This window comes from Athalia rosae, chromosome 5, assembly GCF_917208135.1.
Source record: "Athalia rosae chromosome 5, iyAthRosa1.1, whole genome shotgun sequence".
Classification (NCBI taxonomy): domain Eukaryota; kingdom Metazoa; phylum Arthropoda; class Insecta; order Hymenoptera; family Athaliidae; genus Athalia; species Athalia rosae.
In genome coordinates this window covers 7,635,337-7,660,630 of record NC_064030.1, presented here as the reverse complement: position 1 = coordinate 7,660,630, position 25,294 = coordinate 7,635,337, and the positions used below count along the sequence as shown (strand labels likewise).

The window sequence follows — 25,294 nt, the reverse complement described above, 5'->3', positions numbered from 1 at the left end:
TTACCAGCTATATACATAATAAACGCTTCCTCGTTACGTTATTTTATTTGCGAAAGAGCGCGAAGCGTTATAATTTCATAAATTATACCCCGCGTACGAATAAGGCGGAGAATTAATCGTGCGAAAACGTTAACGAGAATTACCGCGGTATGATGAAAAAAAAAAAAAAAACAAAAGTAATGAGAAAAAGTGGAGTAATATTTTTTATCATTCGGAAAATAATATTTTTATTCTTTGAGAGAGTCGTTTATACGAAGCGTAAAACTTGAGTCCGAGAGATCTCGGAGAGGCCGATGCCTGCCGTTGCTCGGGTAAAAAAGTAGCCAAAAAGTAAAAAGTGAAAAGGAAAAAGAAAACGGGGGGGTGGGGGGGGGGGGGGGGAAGATTTCGCGATGTGCGAGTTATGCAGACTGCAGGCGCCGAGCCGCCCGTATGGCGTACATACATATAACGTTTCACATCCGTCCAAAAGGCAAAAACTAATTTTAACGTCTGCGAGTTGATACGAATAAACGACGAGGGTAACATCTACATTATAGTTCGAAGATTGTATTCGCCGTTAGTCGTTACGTCGTGAATCGATGCATCGCAAATATTCCGGAGGCTGCAGAAACGAATGTAATTGTTGTAGCTTAGAACTGAACCGCGACGTTTTTACGGTTTCCCTAAACTCTGGGCCGCTCGTCAGACACCGAACTCCTTGATTTTTCCCCCCTCGTGCTGCGATACGAACGCAGACGTCCGAAGTGTGATAAGATAAATTCGTCTTAGGTTGTTGACTCGTTCCGCAGTCCTACCGACGCGACGTACCGAACGTGTAGTACGCGAGTATCACATCCGATAAGACCCTCCGTTCCGCCGTGGTTATTATCAAGCTTCAGACACGAACCGCCGCTTATCTGCGTACAGTAGCTTCCGGTTTATTATAAAATTACGTATTCCGAGATACACGTAGAGTTTGCATAACGCGGCGACTCGCGTTGTCGGAAGAAAAATCCGAAGAGGAAGAATCGGAGCTCGCACGTGATATACGAATGTTGAAGAAAAAAAAAAAAAAGATAACAAAATTTAACAATCGGTGTATTGTAGCGTGTGCTTTCGGAATGATTTAATTGACCGTGAACGGGGAGAGTCTACGTCCGGTTTTAAAAGTGAGATGAAGGGGCCATCGTCTCTGGATAATTGTCGACTTATCCGTTAGCGACGACGACGGAAAGAAGCTCCTCGAATGTGTGTATATATATATATATAGGTATAATGTACTTGTACGCGAACGGACGAGGATAGAATGACGTGACACGTGCAGCAACTCCTCGGTACTTCGCCAGAAACCCTTTCAGTAGCATTTCGAATCTGGTCTTGGCAAGTCGTGAGGATCGCGCGTTTATTCACCCCAAAGGAAGTTCGCTCTCGGCAAATACCGTCGAGCAGCGAATTTCAAAGTTGTCGCCCGACTGTTCTCCGTCTTTTTTATCATCGATGTGTTTCCTTCCGTGAGTTCGTCGCTCGATCATCCCTCACCGTCTCTTACCCGATACAACGGACTGCGGTATTCACATCACTAAGGCGGTCCCGGATCTGGATGAAATACCAAAATTGCAAAAATGGACCGGCGATAGATTCGATTGTAAGATTTCGGAAATTTCGTTAATCCTGATCGCGCGTAAAATCTCGACTACAAAAAAAAAAAAAAAAACGCGGGTGGCGGTAAACGTCGTCCATCGTCGTTCGTTAGCCATCGAGTATTAGATGGCACTTGGAGTGGCGGCGGGGAAAAGTGTGGGGTGGGGTCGGTTTATGAGGTAGGTGGTTCGGCGTTGCGGGGGATAAATTATTAAACGAGTGCAAAGCGAAAGGGTCGTGAAAGAAGGCAGAAGATATTTTCTCGGTACGTGCCGGTACTGCGAAATACCGTGAGAGCTGTGGCCGCGCGGGCGAAACGGCACGGAACGGCTATGGAATAACCGCGAAGCTCGCTAAGCCGAAGGGGCGAAAAGTGTATCGCAATAATTCAGCGGATATATCACCTTCCTCCTCGGTCTCGGTACGCGAGGCGCGGAGTAGCTCGACCCGCGCGTTAATCGCTGACCGTTGAGGGTCGCGATACGAGTTACCGCGTTTTCGGTTAATAAAAATTTTTCACTCCCGAAACCCACCCCTCCACTCCCCCCCGGTGAACTAAAAATGGTGAAGTGCTGCGAGTGTCTAGGAATAAAGAGCGAGCGGAGCTCCTTCCGGGAACCCTACGAACCTCTCGAACCCTCCGAGGAGCAAATGTCTCGCGAGGATAACAGGACTCCGAGGGATCACGTGAGGAAACTCAGCGTGCGTTACGACGCGGTCAGGCCCTGCAGCAGCAAAAAAGAGAGGTACAACAACGACTCCCCGTTTTCCCATCCCCCGTTCCCGCATTCGCTCACCCGCCACAGTTTCTACGGTAAGTTTTATTTCGAGCCGAGGCACGATCGCCCCGAGGCAGCCCTCCCATAGTTTTTTCTCCCTTGGTTTCTTTTTTTTTTTCTTTTCCCCCCACACCCCCCTACCTTTTTGCGGCAACGGGGTGGTCTAAAGTTGAAAAAGGTTGGGGCGGCGCCGGTTCTAATCGTAGGAATATACGCGCTCGAAAGCCGGGCTTTTAGCAGCCCCTCATTTTTCGTATTTTCGAAAATATCAGGAGCAATAAAAATCATTTTCCGTACTCCCGGCCGCCCGTACATTTTATCCACGCTTACGATATCGCGTAAGATGGAATCGCACGGGAGGAATATATGTATATATATACAAGTTTAACGAGATCAGGGGTAACTGTACAGGGATCCCGAGGATTGAATTTTTCACCCTGTCCGGATGTTGTAGGTAGGCCCACGCGTGTACACCCTATACGTACACCTCTAAAGTTGCGCGCGTTTCGTGATGCCGGCAAAATCTACGAAACGATCACGGGCAACGTGAGGATCCGACGTTATATATGTACTCGCTATTAGGGCGTAAGGATTAGGACGAAGATCAGCCTCCTTCGGGGTTGAGATCCATGAGACGTGAAAGGAACCCGCCCCGTAATACTCCCCGCCTTCGCCTTCGACCCTAGTTTCTTCATTATACAAGATTAAATTTTTTTTCAACCTGCGCAGCCTCCCCGCTCTCCCAGGGTGCGGAGGGACGATATCCCTCCCTTTTTTTGCTCGTGCCAAAATATCGTAAAGAGACCGACTTGTTTTCTTGAGAACTTTAACGATCGGCAACGCGGAATCACCGACATTTCGAACCGCGTAACGAATTCGACACCGTTTTCTCCGCATCCCCCGCCGAGTCATTAGAGCTGGGGTCCTCGAAAAAATTTTTCCATACGAAAACCGACGCGGGTCCGAATTGCGTCCTCGTGATTATCGGTGCAGAATTTTTCGTGCACTACGTACGTAACACAGAACCGATTGAAGATTAACGAGGCGTGTGAGTGTGAAAAAAATTTCTCGGGTTTACGTTACCGGGGAGGGGGGGGCGAAACTTGAGTTGAACGCCGTTGAATAAAATCGCGTTGTTAATATATACGACGTGTGCGGAACGATGCGTTACGTAAAAGCGAAGAACTTTGACCTCCGGAGGTGGTACGCTGTACACACCGACCTGGGAAGGCAGGCTCTCACGGTGTCTAGACGGACCGGATTGCCCTAAATCCTGAATCTCGAAAGTACCCGGGCGCTGCGGTACTACACCGGGCTACCCCGTGGTAACGCCAAAGTTACCCCGCGCGTACGAGGAACTTCTTCGACGACGTCCTACTGCGATCCCGTGCACGCCACACCGTCACGAATACTCCTTCGCTTCCTTATATTATATCCGACCACCCTCACCTTCCACGTAAAAGTTTGACGTTGACCCTGATTTAGCGACTACTTTTCCAGCCACCCTTTTCGCCTTTGCCGAACGCGTTCCCTGGCTCACCTGTAATATGGGTACGCGGGCACTCGGCGGTACCAGCGTCACCTACTATCCAGGGACTCGTATACCCAGCAGAGTCGAGAGATGGATGATTTTGTTCATTTTTTTTTTTTTTGTTTTTCTGGCGTCTTAATAAAAATTCAACGGATTGGTTTTTCTTTCGATGATTAACGAATGAATTGTCGCGACTTCGACTTCCCGTTGACGCGAACGTCTTGGATTAAAAACGAACGCGCGATCATCGTCATCTCGCGTGGAATAAATCCCGAGAGTTGAGCAGGACACCCGGGAATCTTAGAGCCTTGGAGGTATCCGAGGAAATTAGGCTCCCTCGTCAAATTTATTGCTTCTCATATTTCAGGACGTAATCACAAGATGTGTATACTAGGTATACCTAATTATCTACGTATATACATGATGTAGGTACATACCTATGTCACGTCGTGTATCCGTCGCTGAATTTTCGAGACTTGTTTTTCAGTTTGAAAATCCCCCCGGTGAAAAACGCTCCCGCGCCCGGATATCCATATTTTTTACGTGTTTTCCGTCTCGCCTTTATCAGCCTTACGGAAGATTAAGGGTTGAAAAAAAAAATGAAGAGAAAAAAAAGCTAAATAAAAATCCTGAAATCCCGACGCGCGAAGATTTGCTCGCCGGAACAAAGAATGATTATTTTTATCAGCCGCCCTTTTATCACCTGCCGCTCGAACGTCGAGTGGGAATTAATTGTATCGCGACTTCCGGTGCACCGGTTCAAAAAGGGGTGAACGATCGTCGTTGGAAAATTTTTTGGCATAATTTCTTTATCTTCCTTCGAGTTTGCAGTTAATTTTAAATCCTAATTGTGTGCGAAAATACGGCGACTACGTTCCTGCGCGGGACGGGCGTATGTGGATAATTTCAGGTATTACAACGGGTGGTGCAGCAGCAGCAGCGTGCAGCGTATCTCGTTCGTGTGATATAGTTATATACCCCGTGTGTATTTGAATAAGTGGTTCCGCTACGCTGATAAGAACGTTGCCCCGGTTCTTACGCCCCGTTCTACGTGCGTTAGCTTATGCAAATGGGAGTCGTTCGCTGCTTAACCTTAAACCAAATTCACGTGGCAATATTACCAGAGAAATCGCTTCGGGCCTCTCAACTCTCTCGTGGCGACGAGGGAAACGTGGAACGCCATGTATAGTTTTCGCTTTAAGGTAAAACTGCGAAACGTAGAGAGCGAGCGAGCGAGCGAGCGAGCGAGGAGCACTCGGTGAGCAAACAAAGCTCCCGCAATTCTGACCTCCAGTTTTCAAAGCGACGAATGAATAGAAAAAGGTATAAATTCTCTCGTGAAACGGACAAAGACTGCATATTATTCATATTCTTTTTTTTTTTTTTTGCCAATTCTATATTCCGCATGAAAAATAGCTCGAGGGGACGGTGCGCGTTACTAGCGGTATATTGTATCGAAGTCTCATCGGTGGAAGACGATTTATCGATTGATTTTTACTTTTTTTTAATTAATTTCTTTTTTTTTACTACGCATTCCATTTTTGACATTTTGACATTCTTCATATTTCACTTGCGATGTGCTTCTCCTTTTCGAAACTCGACGCGACCCGTACAACGTTCGGATGCCTCGCGTTCTTGATAACTGAATCCCTGCCGGCATAACTTGCCACTTTGTGAAACTTTTTCGGTATTCGAAGAATTTTTTTTGTCCACCCTCTACACGTACGTTCGTCCACGTTGCATATGTATATACACGTGCCTCGTAACGTTACCGAAGGATAGACGGAACAAAGTTAACCCGAAAAAGCGACGACCCCACCTCCCCACCCCTCCGTACCAACGGCGAGACCAACTGCAGACTCGAGTTCGGGATATCTGTCGATTTCACCGCACGGACGAAACCTTCTCGTATTTTATCCGATTCGAAAAAATGGACTCACTTTCGCGTTGCAGTATCGCGCGAAGTTTGGAGTGAGCTTTATCATTCGTTGTACGCATACATCTTCGTCCTCTCTGTTTTTCCCCCATCCGCTCTCTCTTCCTCTTCTATTTTTTTTTTTTGTTTTCATTTCCCCCTCGCTCCGGGGGTTGCAGCATGCGCACACGACGCTCGTGGATTCCAGCTCCTGGAACCGTTGTCGCGTGTCGTTTTGCGCTTCCTAGATAGTCAGTCGCGCGAAGGCGGCCGGTATCGCCACTTACGCGCTTCGGATCCGCGTACCGGAAATTCGAACGATCGCGACACACTTGTTCGCACGAAAGATCACGCATCGCCAAATGAGTGGCTGATTGATATTGAATTATATTATCGAAAATAATCCATTCGGTATTCAATTTCACGGAAAATAGTACGTCGTGACAAGTGATTATGTTAACGACAACGACGAGATCTCATCGATGTAGTTTGTGACTCGATTCAACGGAGATGAAGTGGTAGTCGTGAAATTTTCCGGTTGATCGAGATCTACGAATCGCGTATGGCGAGAGTATCGGGCGATTCGGGGGAAATTGTGGATGTAGATACACGTGTGAATTAATGTGATACATCGTACGATTCGGTTCGATGGGTTTATCGAAGCTTCGACCCCTTTTCGACTGGCTTCAGTTTAACGCCGAGTTGAGAATGCTTTCGGAAGTTTCATTCACGGGAGAAGTGTGAAGGCTTCGGGAAGACGAGACGGAGGTACTTTGCGAGACGAATATTACCGAATCTGATAAAACCTGCGCTTTCACAACTTTTGAAAAAGAGCTTGCGAAAATTCGACGGTAAAATTTCTTTCAGAAAATTCCGGTCTAATCGTCGTAATACGTACGTTACTCGTTGGCTATATGCATCGGCTGTGTCCGAAGAGCACGGAAATTAAACATTTTGGATTTAGCTCGCCAGAGAATGATTGTTTTTCTACAGAATTTCGTTCGTGTATTTGACTCGTTTTAATACTCGTCAAAAGTCCGTTCCAACCGTTGACAAAAAAAGCGTCTTTTGTCCTTCTCTGTACCGCCGTTTTATCGTTTTTTAATTCCTACATAAAACCGGGTTCGTTATTCTCCGGTGTAAAATTTTTCTGAACAAAAAAAAAAAAAGTTGAAAAAAGTTAAAAAAATTAGTACGTCAACTGCACCGCGTTCACGAGACTGAACAAAAAACAAGAACGGAATAACGTTTGAATAAAAATTTGATAACATTTTTGTGTCACCTACCGAGCCGCAGGTTCACCGTTTACTTTCTTATTAATTCATTTTATTTTATTTTATTTTATTTCATTCTTTTCTTCCCCCGGTAATTAATCAAGCGTAATAAAGAACTCCGTTCTCAAGTTTAGAATTACCGATCAATGGTCTACACGTTGATTTCTTTTTTCCCACCTGTATACTCTCCTCACTCGTGGTAAATAAATTATTCTTAATATCTTTATTGAAATGTTCGGTTGTATCTTTGAAATAAAATGCTAATTTAATCGTCAAAATTAACACCATTGAAAATTTCGCCATGACAAAAAGCATATACGGGGCTTTCCAATTTTTCGTAATATTCTTTGAGCTTGATGAAACTCTTTCGACGTCTTGAGGGGTCTCAGAAACCATGCTCGGCAACCCGAATCCTTATAGATTTATCTTGATGTCGGGGTAAGAGATCAACATTTTTTTTCATCATGGTTTCTAGGGTCTCCCTACGTATTTTGATCTCAGGAATCGAAATTCGAAGGCCTGATTGACCTATCTGTAAAACTGATCGAGTTATCGCTAATTTTTCGCCCCAAAAATTAAAAAATCAAGGATATTTCGATGGGATTTTTTTTGTGGCTGAACTTGGTTGACGGATTCGTCTTTCTGGGATCAAAATACGTAAAAAAAAGTGTCCCGTAACGAATTTTGAAGGTTCTTCATTTTTGGAATGCCCCATATACAATACACACTCTACGACAGATAAATCTGCGGTAGCAGTGAAATAATTTTTTTTATTCCTCCCTCGATTATTGTGAATCAAAAATATCTAAAAACCCCAAAGGTGATCGTCGCGTAGTATCGGATTCTGTTTATTATTGTTTTTTCTCCAATTTGTTTCACCCACCAAAAAGTGACGTGCGTCGTTGGAAGCATTTTTGTCTCGTGCAGCCTGAAACCTGCGGTTGAAGTTGTTAGAGCGGCTGCAGGGGGAATCTCGTGGTGAAAGTGAAAAATATTCGCGAAAGTGTCCTCGCTCGCGCAAGTTGCGTAGATCAAACGTTGTACGTTGAACGGGGATCGTGCGGTTGACTCGTACAGCCAGCCACTGAGAACTCTGCTTCGGAAGATTCGTATACACTGGATACCAGGCCGAGGTAAGAAAGAATGAAATAATAAAAGAGAAAAAACGACAATCGGAAAAAAGGCTAGGCTAGAGAAAGATAAAGAAAGAGGGGAATCACCTACCGGAAGTAGCTGGTAACACAGCGGCACGAGAGGCGCCTCGACCCGTGGGAGATCTATGAACGTGGATCCCGGTGCGCCTCCGAGAAGAAGAAAAAAAAAAAAAACAAAAAATTCAAGAAATAAAAGAAGAAAAAAATGGGCCAAAAGTAATGGCCCCGTTTCGCTCGCTCCGGGTCAAATCGCTGATATTTCTGCCGCAGTATTTCGCAGGCTTTGCCTCTCGGGGGCGAGCGAGGGGGGGGTCGCGGGGGGTCGCGGGGGGTCAGAGGTCGAAAATCAAACGGATCCGACGACGTGCATGTGTGTGCGGTTCTTCGCACGTGAAAAACGAGATCCGTACCTAGGTGCCCCGGTACCCGATACGGAAAAGTAGAAATAAAAAGGTATGAAAAGTTAGAAAAAGAAACGGTAAATCGTTATACGTATCATACGGAACGAAGCGAACATTTACGACTAATTTATGAAAGTGCAACGTACGTCGGCTATTCAGTTTTGAAGCGATATTTTTACGTGAAATGTTCGATGTATTACGATCAGAAATTTTTCCTATGAAATATCGCTGCACGTATTCGCATACGTTTGGTGTACGGGACGTGGATGTGAAATGTATTCTGACCCTAGAGCGTCATTTGTACGAATGATAAGATTTTGACGTATGAGAAAAAGTACGCGAACGACGCGAACGACGAGCACCGAAATTAATTGTAGTGTTATACATATATGTATCTCGCCGTTGTGCGGTCACTTGTGTACATTATATTCATATATAGGAATATATCCGTTGGAAAATTCTCGCCGGTTTTTCATGTTCAGAATTTATTACAGTATGAATATGGATGCGATAGCACATCCATTTCATATCTATATATATATGTATTTCGCTTGTTTCCCTTATGCATTCTGCAGCTGTCCGTTCTATCCGATTATCCTAACCGATCGGAGTGCTGCTGCAGAGGCCAGCAGCGGAGTAACGAGCAGCTGGGTCAGGAAATGAGAGGCTAGCGATAACTGAAGCGTACTTTGAGTTCTGCTAACTTTGAGGAATACAGGAAATTCCCATTTAACTGCATCTGAACTTCTGACCGGAGTCAAAAATTATTAACACGGAACTCGAGTACTTCGGAAACGGTGCAGGTACAGCTGGAAGGAAGTCGATAAAATTTTCAAAGTAAGACGGATCCCGCGCCGTGAGCGAAAATCTAACGAAAAAGGTGTAATTTTTGTCGCGCTATTCGAAAGAAATTGGAGCGTGGAAAAAAGAAAGGGAGGAAAATATGTAGCCACTCCGCTTTTATCGGGTGAGCGGAATCGCGTGTAGGGATATCGCAGTTTGTCCGAATTTATTTATACTCGAACCCTTTCTTTGCTCACGGGGTCTTCCGAAACGTCGCGCTGTACCGCGACATCCAATTTCGTACGGTCCTGCGATATGTTCATTCTTTCGTTCGCCGCTCTTTCGTTTCTGGTCTACGCTAACCGCGAATTACTCGAACCGCAAAAGTGCCCATCCAGAACGGCGTGTGCATTATACAAATAGATTACGGCAATTCCGCCACGGTATTTACGCGCGTATACGTATACAAAACGTACAGCGACCTGCATAACGTGCGGGCCGGCAATAAGTGTAAACGAAAAAGTTGCCACCCCGTTTCGGTATACGCGCGAAAATTTTCCTCCGCATCGCCTCCGCCGGCGCGGGCCTGCGGGGTAACGGAGGTCATATTATTCCGGGTATGACGCGCGGCGTGTCGGAGGCCAATTTGCACGAGGTTTGAATACCTACGTGCATTCCGCACCCCTGACTCTCATGCATTAGCGATATTCGAGCACGGAAGCTACACGCTAAGTTTGATTACGAGTTCCCTACCCCCTACCACCCCCTCCCCTGGTACAAACTACACAGTCTGACGGTTGCAAGTTGTGTTATTAAACGCCACTTCATCATGCTAGAAAATTCTAACTACAGCGACTAACTTTCCGCAAAAAAAAAAGAAATCGACCGTAAAATTTGTTTTCTTTTTTTTTTCTATTATCACCAAGAAATCGCACACGTGGATATCTGAATATACAGGACACGCGTTCCCTCGGGATCGGGACAACAAGTTTTGGCGAAAATTTTCTATTTTCATCGAAGGATCGATCGACGTAATACTCGCTGCGAAATGATCACTCGTGTCTCGGAGAAGTTTTATTGTGTCGGGTCGCAACTTTGACACGGAATCTGTGGTCCTTTCACTTTTCGCTTGCACAAACGTACACGTGTACAATACGTATACACACGTGTACGCACGAACGTAAAAAGTTGTGTGCGAATAATCTGGTGGGGTTAATTCTTCTTATCCTTCGAGCACGCACGTACGTACATTACGTACGTATCCACGGTGAACGTTGAGGATACTACGAGCGGCGTTCGTCTTTAATTTTCATCGTAATGTTTTTTTTTTTTTTTTCATTCTCCGCTCTCCGGGTACTATTATTAAAATCTCCGCGGATCTACCGGAAGATATTCGAACGTCGAAAGGCCGATGCAAAAATAATAGCGCAGAATTATCCGGGTATAAGCTACGGAGTCGAACGCGATTCTCGTCCGCATTTTCCGTCCAAAGTCTCGCGTCTCTCCTCGTACGTCCAGACAGTTCGTTGAGGAGAACCGCTCCGCGGTTTTTTTTTTTTTTTCTTTTCTTCATTTTTCATTTTTCGATTACCTACACGGGGATAGGATCCGCGTACCGTCGTACGCGATTACCTACTCGATCGGATAAACGGTGCGGATAATTTTTCTCTTTTAACGATTTTCAACGATATGGACTCACACGTACGTGCCTTTCGTCAAAACAGCGTACAGCTGTACAACGATAAGCTTTCGTAAGAGTCACGTTGAAAATTCTCGCGGGCTAACAGCTGAGCCATAATAAGTGGTGAAATATTCACGCATCGCCTTAACCGGTCCGCGATGTATCGCGTCATGCGGATCCCGGCTGAACCGATCGTTAGTCGGAGTTTAGATTTGACGGAAAAACAGACCCGACCGTATCGCGTTTCTATCGAATGAATCATCGTCCGACGATCGGGAGAATTCGTACTAAAATTCACCTATTGAATTATGGTTCGTTAGCGAACTATTTAACCGTTCGCATGCGGGACCGCGTCCCTGTACAGTTTCGATTACGTCACGTGTGTGTCTACTACGTGTGTGCGTGCACGTGTACTCCTGCGTACTCGGAGTATTAGTGCTGATGTAGCGTGTCTCGAGAGGTGAACAACTCGCGCCTCTCGAAAAGCGGAGGAGAAAACCGAGAATCGGTAGCGGGGGCTTTTTCACCCCGATGGTTTTTTTCTTTTTTTTCTCCTCCCTCGCGTTATCTACCAGCTTCGTAGAATCTTGCGACGAGGTGGAGAGTCCGTTTACCCTCCGTCATATTTTGTCCAAGTTCTCACTAGGCGTCAGGAGACAATCAGAGTTCCGCGAAATGACAGAGGGTTTCGTTGAGTCGATTTATCTAATTAACAATTTGCACCACCGCCCGATCGTTCGTCGTTATAATTTCGCGTTCCGCTCGGCTCACCGGGTTTCGGAATTTGGAATTAACCCAACCCCTCGAATTCGGGGTGATTTTCACATCGGCCCATACGCAGCAACCGACGAAAGCTGTCTTTTCCAACCTTTGAACGATAAATACACTGTTGGTGAATTGAATTCCCGCGAAAAATACTAGGCTCGATTAATCTACCGAGTTTTGGGAACCGGGTTACGCGCAATGAACAGCTCCATAGGTGATTACCGCGAATCGTGGATCCATGTGAAACCGACACTCGACGCGTCGAGTTGATAATTTTTTCAATTTTCGTCTAATTTCGTTTTGTTCGATGCTTTTGAAAAAAAACATAAATCGCGAATAGAGTAACTTGAGCGGTTATCCGGATTCATCGATTTTCAAGATGACGATAGTTAATTATCTTATGATAAAATCTGGCTCGGTAATGACGAAGTTTCTCTCTCCGCTACTGCGGAGAAACTCTTGATTAAGTTACCCGTCAATTTTGAAGCCTGATGTTCCGAGTTTCAAGCTTTTGATCGAACTACCCGTGATGAATTTAACGCCTCTACAACATCCCCGTATGTTTCACCACTTTCTACACCTAAATTATGAATTCTAGTTTTCAGGATCCGACCCATTTTTTCGTTCATGTCCCGTCGGTACACGAGGTATTCGTGAAAATTCATCAACCCATAGTTTACTTTTGCGTACCCGGTGTGTCTTGAAAAAAAATAAAAAAATAAAAAAATGAACAAAAAAAAAAAGGAAACCTGAAATGAAAATTCTCTTTCGTTTAATTCCGACGTATAAGATACGTACCTGTAACCCTGATGCTGATAAAAGAGAAGAGCTGCGAGCGGGTTCGTGTATTTAAAAGTTTTTTTCACAAGCTTTGAAAAACCGTGTGCTTAGTTTAAAATGCGCTTTCATATAGGTATGGCAAAAGTATGCCACGCGCGTTCAATGTGTTTTTCTAATTCAAAGGAATTCTTTATGTCATATTGTATATATATAGACGGACGGTGCTATTTCCACGCCCGGTATACACATGCATATACATATATATGTAGGTACATAGCGGTATGTGCAAAAGCGTCAACGGGGTCAAGGATTCGAATACGGCAACGGCAATTTATTCGCCTGCCAATTTTATTGGGACGAAAAAAGAATGTAAGAAATAAAAATTTCATCCGCACCGAAGCCGCTACTTACCGCTGGTAGGAATATACGCGTATATCTTCACTCGTATCGTCAGTTACACGCGGATGGATCGAGATAAAGTAAATTTCCCAAGTATTAACGTTCGAGAATCCCGGAATTTGGAAGTCAAAACTATGAGGGACAAGGGATTCTTGAAGGGATCGTCTTTTTTTATCCGAAACTCCGACAGCTCTTGAGAGCGTCGATTTCCGCCTCTTCGAACAATATTTTCTCGATCCGTTAACACCGGTGGATAAATTCCGAGAGCCCTCGAATTTTCCAAAGTTGTACACGTCCCTTGTTCGAGCTCCTCGGCGCGCGCTGTTAAGGGGCTCGATTTTCCGGCTGCAACGGGAGCGGCAGAAATTACAGCGGGTAACGCGATTTATGATTATGTTCGTGTCGCGATTCGTAAATTTTCCTCCCAAGGTCTACCCGTCGCATGGGTTTAAATTCAGTTTTCGGCTAGACCCTCATAATTTCAACGATAAATTACACAACCGCAAGCATTAAGCACAGCTACGGGGTGTCCCAGTTTTCTTGAGATGCTGCTGCATAATCGCGAGACGTGATGTATTAGGTCAACGATTGCGCCGTGTACGTATTGCTACTAGCATTTCACGTAAGCGTTGCGTCGTTACTTTGGCTTTACTCGTCGTCAGTTAATGTTCTACGATTTTCGGTTCACGAGTTTTGATAACTCGGATATTCGAGGCTACGTGAATTCCAACTGCACCGGTGTCAAACGATTTCGCGACTTCGAATAGATCTCGATTACGCCTCTTCATTTTTTGAATTCATTAATTTTCGCGAGTCATCTCGTCGTCGGGGAACGCGTAATCTCGTCTGACATCGGTTTCCAATTTTAAAATACCATTTGATTCCATTGAGTCTAGGGTGTCCAGGAAGCCAAACTGTATCGGTGGATAGAATATATATAACCAAGGCGCGACGGTAATCCCGTACGTCGCGTTACGTAATTGGTTAGGATTTTTACTTTTTTTTTTTTTTTCTTTCGATCTCTTTTTCGCCACTGCTTATACAGTCACCCTCGTCGTGTGACTCGGGGCGTATTGCAACCGCATCAAGAGGAAGCCCCATATCCAGTCTCGGTAGTCTCGTGCCAAATGGAAGGAAAAAAAAAATATCAAAAGTTTTTTCACCGTGACGACGAAAGCTTATCGGCGTTACTGTTGCGATCAATTCATCGTAAGATCCAATAGATTCGTTCGAACCAAAGACGAACGAAATCGACGTATTATTGTATGGGTATCCGAACGAGTAAATTTCGCGAATGATTTTTTTGTCTTTGCAAAAGACCTACACTCACCTCGGAGTACGTTTGAAAGAGGTCGGGAATATTTCAGATTATTTCGAGCAAAAAGTACCTACCTTCTGGTGTACACCTTTTTGTTCGTTTTCCTCGAGTTTCAAATAATTTTCCTCCGAGAATCTCGAAGACGTCGGTTGAATGTAGGGCATCTGCCGGTAACTCGCTACGGCAGGGGTAGCCCGTCCTTCGGATCCAAAAGTTAAGCCGCTTGGGAAGGGATTCAAAAATAAATACCAACTTCTTTCCTGAAAACTCTTTGATTTGTTGTTCCTCCGAGTCCTTCCCCTCCACATCGCAAATCCATGGATTTGGAAATATACAATCTCATACTTTACCTTCTTATCCAGATGAAAGGAATAAAGCGTCATATCGAATCGCGTAAGAACTCGAATAATAAAATCGACCGGTGCAAACTTTTTTCTTTCTCATTCTACTTCCCTTTTCTATATCTGCGATCTATCTTTTTCGTCGATAAAATTTTTATTTACCTCAAAACATCATTTATAACCAGGTATATTATACCGCCGAGGAGAAATAGTATCAGAATATTGTGTATAATGCGTTGTGAATAAATAATCGAAAAACCAAAAAAAAAGAAACCAAAAAAAATGTATCGTCATAAATCAGGGGCTCCGCGACATCGAATAACGGCCGATTCCGCGGTTTGATTTATATTCACACTCCGGTTCGAGAGCATCTCGGAGGCAAATGTTGATCATTTTTCATTGATTGCGGACGATAGGCGAGCCGTGTGCAGGTCGTCCGTGTTGGCAAAAGGGAGATAAATCTGCACGTCGTCGGAGCGAGTGAGGTGACGAGGAGGGAGCTGATTCCCCAGACGTAACCCGCGCACGTACCCTCCGTCCTCGTACCTACAAGGATTTCAAAACTTCGTTGGTCTCGATCGTCGTTTTCGTGTCTCGCTGCGGAGCAGTATCCCCTTCGCACGTCTGGATCGGAAAATTTTCGGAATTTCGGTGGATCGCGCTCGTCGTCGTCGTCGTCGTTCTACTCACCTCCCCGACCCGACGCTAACCCGATACCTTCGACAGGCAAATCTTGTGAACGACGTTCGGTATCCAGCCGTTCGGACAAGCGCAGAGATTATCCTCGTTGCAAAAATAGGGTATCCAAATCAAGTCCGGACCCTGACTTATGTCCGGGTAAACCGCGCATTCCAATGAACTGTTACATCTCGTCCGGTACACGGCTGTAAAAAATTCGATGTCAACGATTCGATCGGACGATTTGCTCTGAAGTATCATTGTTACATTACCCGCACTCCGTGACGGATCGAAGCACCGTAGAAACCAGACAAAGGCGATCAATGAAAATGGGTACATTGCGATCGGTGAATCGTCGCTAACTGAAGGAATACGAAATTCAATCGTATCGCGAGGCGCTCGATTTTTCTCATTCGTAGAGGGGGACGCTACACGCTACCGCGTCACGACGGTCGTGGGTTTTTCCTGATCTCGCGTATCGTGCATCGCCGCCGACTGCAGAAAATCCTCGCTCTAGATGCATCGGTTTGAATCGTGCAGTATTACTTATATCGCGGTAAGGATAAATATCGCGTATTTTTCCTGGTACAACGATCAAGTCTTAGGTCTCCGCTCTGAATCGCGGTGTGAATTCGCAGGTTCGTTTTTGGAGGCCGAGAAACAACTTTTATGTGTACCGAAGTATCGATGTAACCCCTACCCGGTTGTCCGCTTCACCCGCACCATTAGCGAGTGCCAACGATTTCGGCCTGTTATCTGTAACCGGAAGTGGAGGGAGATCGATGAGAAAGACGAGAGGACGCGACGTGTACGTACGTACGTACGAGTGTTACGCCTTTCGTTACACGTACGCGGATTCGATAATTCGAGCGGCTTTTCCGAAATCGCGCCGGCACCGTTCGCGCGGTAATGGGGTACGTCCGGGACCAGAGGGTTGTTTGACTCCGGGCAAAGACAATTAAATTTCTCCAAAGTAAGGAGAGACAAAGCCGCGCCGATGTCGGCTTTGTTAATGAAACGATAAAACTGAAGAAAACGACCGACGAGCGCTCGATTATTGTACCGAAGCTCGGCTCTCTCAGCCGTCTTCAAAGGACGCTATCATAACCGATTTATCCCGTCTCTCCAATTTTCCATCTCGTAGAACGACAGTCGTTTAAAAATAGAACAGCTTCGCTACGCTCGTCGAGTGGCTCCTTCAATCGGCCGATCTTTTTTTTCAATTTCCGAATTAAGATCGGTTGTTTTTTTGTTTTTTTTTTTTTTTTTGTAAATTAACCGCACGGATATTCGTGGCTCGTCGGATCGTTCTCGATAATTATTATCGGTAGACGTATAGCGGTACACCGAGTGCCAGTTGACGGTAAAGGGAGCGATCCTGATTATTGAGGAGCTCGGAGTGCCATCAAGTTCTGTAAAAACTGACCACCGGTCGAAGCAGTCCTATCGCATCGAAGACTCGATATAGGCCGATCGTAATAGGCTTGTAAAGTGGACTAACCTGAACGAGGATTGCCGAGGAGATGCACAAACGAGAACCGATCGGCAGCTGCCGCGAAATCGTTTTCTACCTCGAGGATAAGGTCGGGAGGTGTACGTGTTGATGGAAATTATTACTGAATCGGAGGTTCGACGAGAATCGAATGCAACGTTTACGATTTTTGTTCCGCGTTGCGTTGTTTCGAGGGGAAAGAGGTAAAGAAAAATTGCCAGAGGGGGGAAAAAGAATAGACGCGAGTATCACGTGGATAATTACGTTGCGCGGTGGCCTCTTTTTATCCGTAAAAAGTCTTGTCAAAGGTGAATCTTCAAAAGAATTCTTTCGCCAGTTAGATTTCGAACATCAGCCGTGTTACCGCTGCACCGTTGTCGCGTCAAGATGAGTTTCGTCAGGTAGATCTTTTCTCCGGTGTTTTTTTTTTTTTCTCCCTTTCTCTTCTTTCTCAACATTTATCACACGAATTTTCCGACTCTCTTTGATCTATCAAAGTCACGCGATATTCTATTCGGGTGGTCGCGTATACCGACATCGAATTCCGTGGCGGGATCACCAACGGCGGATATTAAATTTCCGTTTTGGAATTGAAACAAATGTGTAAAATGGAGGAAAAAGAAAACTCCCGTTGAGGTGTGTGACTCGAGTTTTGGTTGGGAAAGTCGGAAACAGAGGCGGCATTTGGCATTCTGATTGTGAGTCAAGTAACCGCGGAGATTAGTTTTCAGGCTTCTCGGGTACATGTACCAGATCTCCTATAAATCGGGATTCCAAGGTAGATTACGGGCCAAAGCTCGCACAGGGTGAGAAAACCGTGCATCTAAATTCACATGAGAAATGACATTCTTCAGATTTTTCAGGTAAAGCGGAGTGAGAATGAACATTACTTAGTTGAGTCGAGTATCTAGGGTGTTTTAACGGAAGCGTAGATTGTGGAAAAATTTTTAAACGAAAATGGTACACTTAGATGTTCATCGTCTTTGATGGGAGTTAAGGAATCGATGGTATATAATTGAAGGAATTTTACTCGGGGAGAAATCTAATCCACTTCCGGTGGGGCAGCCGGTTCGCGGTTCTTCACACTGCGCACTGCCCGTTATACAATATACGTACACTCATAATAATGAAATAAAGTCGGGCGGCTCACGTTCTCCCGGTTTCCAAGTAATTTTTCGAGCAAACCTGCATCAGGCCACCGCCGTTGTGCGGATGATGTCACAGAAAATTCTCGTATTTCGTGGCCTGCGACCGAGCAGCTAAAGCCAAGATCGAATTTCAACGCTCTTCGCCGGTTTCTTCGAGCGTGAAGAAAACAAGGCCGCGCGCCCACCGCGTTATTTAGCCAACTTATACGGTTAATCGCGCGTACATCTTTTGCTGGCTTCGAAAATTCAACGGTCACAGAAACGTACTCGAGCAGCCGTAGAAACTTTTTTTTCCCAATAATATCGTTAAAATCTGCATCATAATTTCACACCTGATATCCCCAACTTTTAACGAGCCTGGTGGTTCGACGGTGAAAATTTTGACTTCGAAAAATGAAGCAGAGCAACGAGTAGAAATGTTTTTTTTCGTTTTTTCTGTTTTTTTGTTGTATTCTCGCGTGCTCGCCTCGGAAGACCGGAGCTCGCAAGGGTTGATTTTCACCCGGTGTTTTGTTTCGTTTCATTTTATTGGTAGCGGCGCGATACAGCCGGGCTCGAGGGAAGAGAGGAGAGGAGAGGGTACGGGGATACGATAAAGAGGGTGAATGGGTCCAGAGTTTGGAATCTCCAGTTTGGAGTGGCTCACTTCCTCCGCTTTATATGAGGGGTTGTCATAAGGTGTGTTCGCGATATCCCGACCCAACTTAACCATATCGGGATCCCCTCCCTCAATTCCTTTCTCGTGTGGGCTTAAAAATTGCCAAATCCCTTCTTAACCTTCTCCTCGCGATATACATATCTGGTTACGTACAATACGACGTGGCTACACGTTTCTATTTTTCCTGAAAAAGCTTGTTTTTCCCACCGCGAACACCGCGAACGTACAGTAAATATATATAACTGTCGGTGATGTACAACATTCGGTGGTTTGTTTTTTCTTTTTTTTTCTTTCTTTTTAATATTTTTTTTGGTTCTTTTTTTGAGGTTTATTTGAGCGCGTTTTACAGTACGTATAACAGGCAGCGCGAGGGCGGAAAGAGTAAAAGTTTACGATCTCGTAGTGAAACATTTTCTCCTTCTTCCTTCTCTGCTTCGCATCTAAAAGTCTTCTATTCTCGCTACTTCCGCTTTGAATTTTTTAAGCATTCACGGTAAGAAATAGTCGAGCTACACACGAGTTTGGGTGAAATGCAAAAACTCGGGGAGCGGAGAACCGAGAGTACTGTTTTTTTTTTGTTTTTTTTTTCTTTTCCTTCCAACGGCAGCCGTACACTCTTCTTCGTTTCTCAGTCTGACCCACCCCGGTGCGTCGCGAGCACCTAAATTGAAAAATACATCACAGCCCCGATGGCCATTCCGTACAAGGTCGAGGCTTCGACCTGTTAATATCCTGTTGCAGCCTGTTACCGGATATTTAGCCATTTCCTGCCCCATCCGCCGAAAGGATGCCTAGCTTTGCGTAATTAACTATATCAAATAGTGGCCCCGCGACTCATCGCCGCCCCGCCCCCCCCCCCCCCCCCCCCCCGGTACTCCTCGTTCCGTTAGACGAAATTTGCATATTTTCCAAGGGCGGGGGGGAGGGAGGGAGGGAATTCATCAGCGATATTTTGAGAGCACCTCTCGACTCGTCCCGGCTCTTTCAAACGGAATATTTCGTAACCTTTTAATTCCCCGAGCCGGTTTGATTACGCAGTCGTCACCCCTTCCCCAAAATTCTCATCCCGCCGAAGGTCCCGATCGTTCACCCGAGGGAACTCAAGACCGGCGAACGATCCTTCGAAAATTCTCTCCCGACCGATTCGAGTCGTAGCAGAATTCCGGGCATTTCTATAACAGGTATAGGTATATACGACAAATATGCTGGGACGTACACCGTCCCTTGTCGGGAGGTGCCGCGATCTGTTGAACGCTATCTTGTATCTGTCTTTAAGAACTACGTGCCGCACGCCTTCGTGTATCGATCACAATACCTTCCCTGCGTGGGTGCGAGAGCATCTCAGCGATCTTTTGGGGCTAGTCGGGTTTTCAGATGGGGCCGATCGCCCCGCGATTTTCGAGTGGGTTTGTGAGAGCGTGACTACCTGTATCTCCCGATTCGTACGATCGTCTGTTTTCAATTTGTAAGATATATTTAACTTTATTCGATTCAACTAAACTTGACCGTCTCGTTTTCTGTTTCAGGTAAGAGGGAAAAAATATTCTTTCTCATCGAAACTCTTGTCGAGGAACGTTAATGGAAGACCTTGATCCGGTGAGTCAACGTTGTTTTTAGGATTTTGCAAAGCTTGTGAGGAAGCGAAAAAATTCGACGTTTAAAAAAATAACAATCAGAAATATCGCGGGTGTAGACCGCACCGGTTGAAATTTGACGAATAGTTTGCCAGCAGTATTTTATTATTCGAATTGGACAAAGTCCCGGTCGATCGCTCACACTCGCTATTTTATCGCTTGAAAAGGTTCGGGGGGGGGGGTTGAGAATTTCTTCGTATAGCCGTTGGAATCTGCAGTCAACATCGGAGCGAGCCGGATGGCACGGAGCCAGCCAAGCTATCGGATTCCAGGACTATTCGATAACACGGTTATTCCTATCTCGCTCTCTCTCTCTCTCGGCAGTTTCTCGTTTTTCGCACCCCGAGACTGTACACTAAAAATCTGTACGCTTTTCCTTTATAGTACATCCAGCTGATACGATTCTCCGCTAATATTCGTCTCGTTTTTCATTTTCGATACCCCTGTGTTATATCAATTTTTCCACCGATACACGATCCACCCTCTCAGCCCTCCGATTCAATTTTTCTTCTCTCTCTCTCTCTCTCTCTCTCTCTCTCATCTCTCAATTCCTCGGCGCGCGTCCTCCGGAATTACATAGGCCTTCGCAAAAGAGCGATTAAACTTTCGCGAAACTTCGTCTATACCGATTCCGAAGGAACGGGGAGAACTCTCGGAGGGTGGGCGGTATATCGGAGGGCGGCGATGGAGGGGGAGGGGGAGGGGGAGGGATCAAAGTTATAGAGGAAAAAGGGCGGAATTTCTAAACGAACTTCGGTCTCCCTGCCACGATTACGTGATTTTTACTCACGTATATACTCGAAACTTGAAAAGTAAACGAAAAATCAATCGCTTCCCTCAAACTCCTCAACGTTCAATTTCGTTTCCGTCGGTAAATTTTTTGCAACCTTCTCCGCGACTTAAAAAAAAAAAAAAAAACAAAGTAAAACTCACCAAACAAACGAGGCCTTGCGAAAATCTTAGAAAATAATTCACCTCCGGTCAGGTAACTCTCGGCGAAGGTGTGCTTCCACCGGAACACCACCGGCAACGGTATAGGAGAAGCTCATCAATTTTGGCGGTCATTTCCGGAACAGAACTACGTCGTCAGTAATTTGAAGTCGCGGTGGGGGGGACGAGGCTGCGGTGAAGTTTAATGCAAATGCGAGTGTACGCTGAACATATATATAATATACATTACATACGTATATATGTGTAGATCTGTGTACAGAGTGGACGGAGAGCGAAGTGTAGCAGAGGTAGGTACGGCGGGGGCGGACAAGTCGTGCGAAGTGGTCGGACTCGAGGGGGGTGTATAACAGTTGAAGGTTGTAGTCGGTGCCGGAATAGATTGGGGGAAACGGTCGGGATTGTAATACCTATAGGTATAAGAAGGGGGGTGTAGCGAAAAGATAGAGAAGGAGGAGAGTCACCGGCGGTGAGCTGTGGCTACGAGCTAACTACAGACATCCCACCTATAATCGCCGTTTCTAATTTCATGCTAATTACGAATAGGAGCGCGGCGTCTCGCCCACCACACCCGCGTAGTTCGCGACCGACATTGCTCCCCGACGCTCCTTCTGTATAATCTGCAAGTTAAAGTGGCTCCCTTACCACTCCGCACAGATTCACTGTACGGGTATCGTTACCTTATAAACCATATCCGTCGCTCTTAAGAGACTCGCTGTACGCTTCCGTACCGCCCACGCCGCAAAACCGCCCGTCCCGGCTCGCTACTCCGCACGGTCCGCGATTCTTCGACCGATCCTCAAGGTATCGCGATCGCAGGTAACGGTATTTCAACCCTTGAACCAGAAGCAGAAACGTAGCAAATTCCGCTGTCGATTTTCAGCGCACGTTGACTTTCGCGAACTCGATATACTCGCACCTGTAATCAAAACCATTCGCGATTGCTAAGATGTTTAACTTGTGAGAAAAAAAAAAAAAATGGAATCGACTTCTTCGCTTCGAACGGGCGACATCGAGCGGAGTTTTTCATAGGAATTTAGAATCGCGCTCGTTTCCGGTGACGTTGAGTGACGTAATCAGCGTCGTTACTTTTTGCGGGGGTAAAAAACCGAAGCGTGAGTGGAAACAGACTAGCTAGGTGAACGTGAACCAGGGTTTCCTCTTTTTCTCGCGATTACCTCTCGCCCGTTCCGGGCAACGGGTGAAATATATTTTCGGTGCATTCGACCGCGTTCGCGTAACGTTTATATTACACCTACCTAGCTAGCTAACTGATGTATATTCACGAGCGCATTTACCCCCGTGTACTTATATCTTCGGCGGAACTTCTTTCTCTCCGCCGCCGAGAGCGACGAGCTGCATAGCATAGTTTTCCCCGCTGGTGTTTGCGAGCTGTTATATGTATAGTATACTTTCGGCGGGCTTGCAACGCGCGATATTCGGGCGAGGCGAGACAAGGCGGATATCCTGACCCGGATTTAGGAGGTACTCAACGATCCTTGACCGAGGGTATATTTGTCTTGAGGCCGCGACGTTTACTTCCCAACGATCTTTGTCACTCCCTTACACAAGTATGAGTATCAACTATCATAGGTACTCTGACAAAGTAAGAACGATCTACAGTTGATTTTGAGAATGAGAAGAACAGATGTAATTTTCAAAGAATAAAAATACTACGAACGAATATCTATTCGCCTACCTTTTGATGTTCGTAATGAGAGTAGAAATAAATAAAGAAAGAAAGAAAGAAGGAGAGAGAGGGAGGTGGAGAGGGAACAACTTTCCGGTTGACTGCCCTCGTGAAAACTGTTCGCCGCTAACATTTCCGTTCTTAAGCGATCCGCTTTGCTTGAGGTCTGGGTTTAATTTCGTACAAGTCCACCCCCAGCTATCGGCGGCGACGTTCTTTCGGGCGAAACTGGCTGGGCCGTACCGATACGGATGACGGTAACGCTGGCGACCGGTGAATCGGAATTTATTGAAATTAGGGGGTAGAACGCAAGGGCGATTAAACACGTGGATTATTAACTCGCCGGTTGTATAATGGAGGTACGCGTGTAGGGCCTAGGGGCAGATAAATCCGCGCGCGCGCGTTCGGGATAGAAATTTCCGAACAGCTCGGGAGAATTTAGAGAATAAAGGTCGTTTATCAATTATAACGTCACCCGTTACGCGGAGGTTTCGGAAGATCGTCGCGCTGGAGCATCCGAAGTCTCAATTTGTCGTTCCTTATCCTGCGTGCGGATTTAACGTTTCGAATATATTCGAGAGCCGCGTCGCGTCGTTCGGGAGCGACGCGAACTCCGGTGATCGGAGTGGGTCAAACTGTCAGGAAAAACAGGCAGCTTACGTCAGCATTTGGAATCTTGGCGGGCTTCCCGAAAATTCCGAGATCCCCTACACATCGGTAGCCTTCGAGGGGAACGGTGGAACGGCAGCGGCTAGACGCTCCTCGGAGTTCCTTGGGTTTCCTTCGGGATTTTGGCTCGGATACGCGAACTCCCGTCGTCTTGGGGGGGGTCGCTTGATGACGCAGGTAATCCACTCGGGTCCGTGACGAGGTCGTAGCGAGAACTACGACCACCTGGAAAATTAGGACTCTCGGAAAAAGTGTCGTCGCATTCGGACCGACCCACGCGAAGGGTCTGGAATGGGCGAGTCGCTGAAAGTGGAGGGAGGAAAATGAAAAAAAAAAAGAAAACTCACGTCGACCCCTCGGTGTTCGTCGATGCGAACTGTACTCCGTCGATAGGAAGAGTGTATTGGAAACTAAGAAATTGACGAAGAAGGGGTATTTGGGTACGTCCGATACTTTTACCGATCAATTGGCAATCTGATTTTCTCCTTTTAATATCGCGTGTTTCGCAGTCGATTGATACGCGAAAGGTGCAGCGGAACAGGTGATAAGATCCGTGGGATCGATATATACGGAAACACAAAATCTTCATTCTTACGATTGGTTTTATTCATTGGATTTTTTTTTTTTTTTTTTGCAGAGATATTCAATCGAACCAAACCTTCGATTGGGTGATATTATTTTTTCAGAATTGATAATATCTTTTGACGGCCGATTCGACACACGATTTTCAAGTTTTCTACGCCGCATTTCGTATCGGGCTTTCGTTGAATTTCAGTTTGAGAAAAGTTTATCGGACGGTTCATAGCCCCCGGAGCAAAAGGGCTGTACAGGGGGCCGAAAAGTTACCTCGTAATTTAATTAGTTCACGCGCCAAACTAATGATCTCTATTATTTAAAAATCTCGTTCGTCCCCGTCCAGCTGTGCTCTAGAGCTTTGAAGGCAAAGAGCTCAAGGAGCGAACCGAAACCTCTGATTATTTCACGTCTCACGGAGGACTTAATCCTCTCGAGTTTCTCTTCATGTGGCAAAAAACCTCTCGCTTCTTAACGTCCTTCGCCAAAAGCGATCCTAATTAACGCCCGCGACCGCACCACGCCGTTATCGTTGCAACGCTCCCACGTCCTTCAATTAACTCGTCCGGTACGTTCTCGAGTACTTACTTTATCAAAATTTCGAAATTTTAAAAATACTCGTAAAAACTCACAAGGCGAACATGGCTTCGTGTTTCCAGGAATGAATAAATCAAAGAAAATCTCGTTCCGTATGTAACATATAGAGAAAACCTGGCCATTACTCTTCGCGTAGTTTCTTTCCTTTTTTTTGTTTTTTTTCGAATTTTTCTTACCCTGTTTTCGCGATATTTTTCCAACTGCAATCCGCATTCGGATTTGCCTGCACGGCAGAAAAAGGCTAAGATTAAAGAGGTGGCTTCGGTATGGATGTATGTGACTGTGATCTCGTTTACTTAATGGGTCGTAAAAGGAAGAGGGAGATGGGGGGGGAGGGAACGAGGGAACGAGGGAACGAGGGAAAAAGAAGAAATTCCACCCCTAATTTAACGGCTCCAATACGCCCCTGGCAAAGACGCGCTTTCGTCCCACATGAAAGGAGACACGTGGAAATACATTGCTA

At 45.7% G+C, this 25,294-nt stretch overlaps 1 protein-coding gene and 1 long non-coding RNA gene across 7 annotated transcripts in view; one reads left to right on the top strand and one right to left on the bottom strand.

Annotated features, from left to right (window-relative positions):
- LOC105685860 overlaps positions 1 to 25,294 on the top strand; it is a 165,816-nt gene that overhangs the window by 8,222 nt on the left and 132,300 nt on the right. For 4 of the 6 annotated variants that reach the window (XR_007278447.1, XM_048655453.1, XM_048655459.1 and 1 more), the window contains exon 1: positions 2,170 to 2,369. The exons of 1 other annotated variant lie outside the window; for it this stretch is intronic. Coding sequence is in view for 3 of the 5 variants with exons in the window: in XM_048655453.1 (XP_048511410.1) it covers positions 2,185 to 2,369 (185 nt within the window). In the remaining 2 variants the exon portion in view is untranslated. Of the gene's footprint in view, positions 1 to 2,169; positions 2,370 to 8,018; positions 8,256 to 25,294 lie in introns of those variants that run through there. One more of the 6 variants, XM_048655457.1, reaches the window with a different exon arrangement.
- On the bottom strand, positions 14,689 to 15,816 carry LOC125500999. Its single transcript, XR_007278452.1, has 3 exons — positions 15,695 to 15,816; positions 15,435 to 15,628; positions 14,689 to 15,290 (listed from the first exon to the last, which is right to left on the bottom strand). It is a non-coding gene; the product is annotated as an uncharacterized LOC125500999 (long non-coding RNA).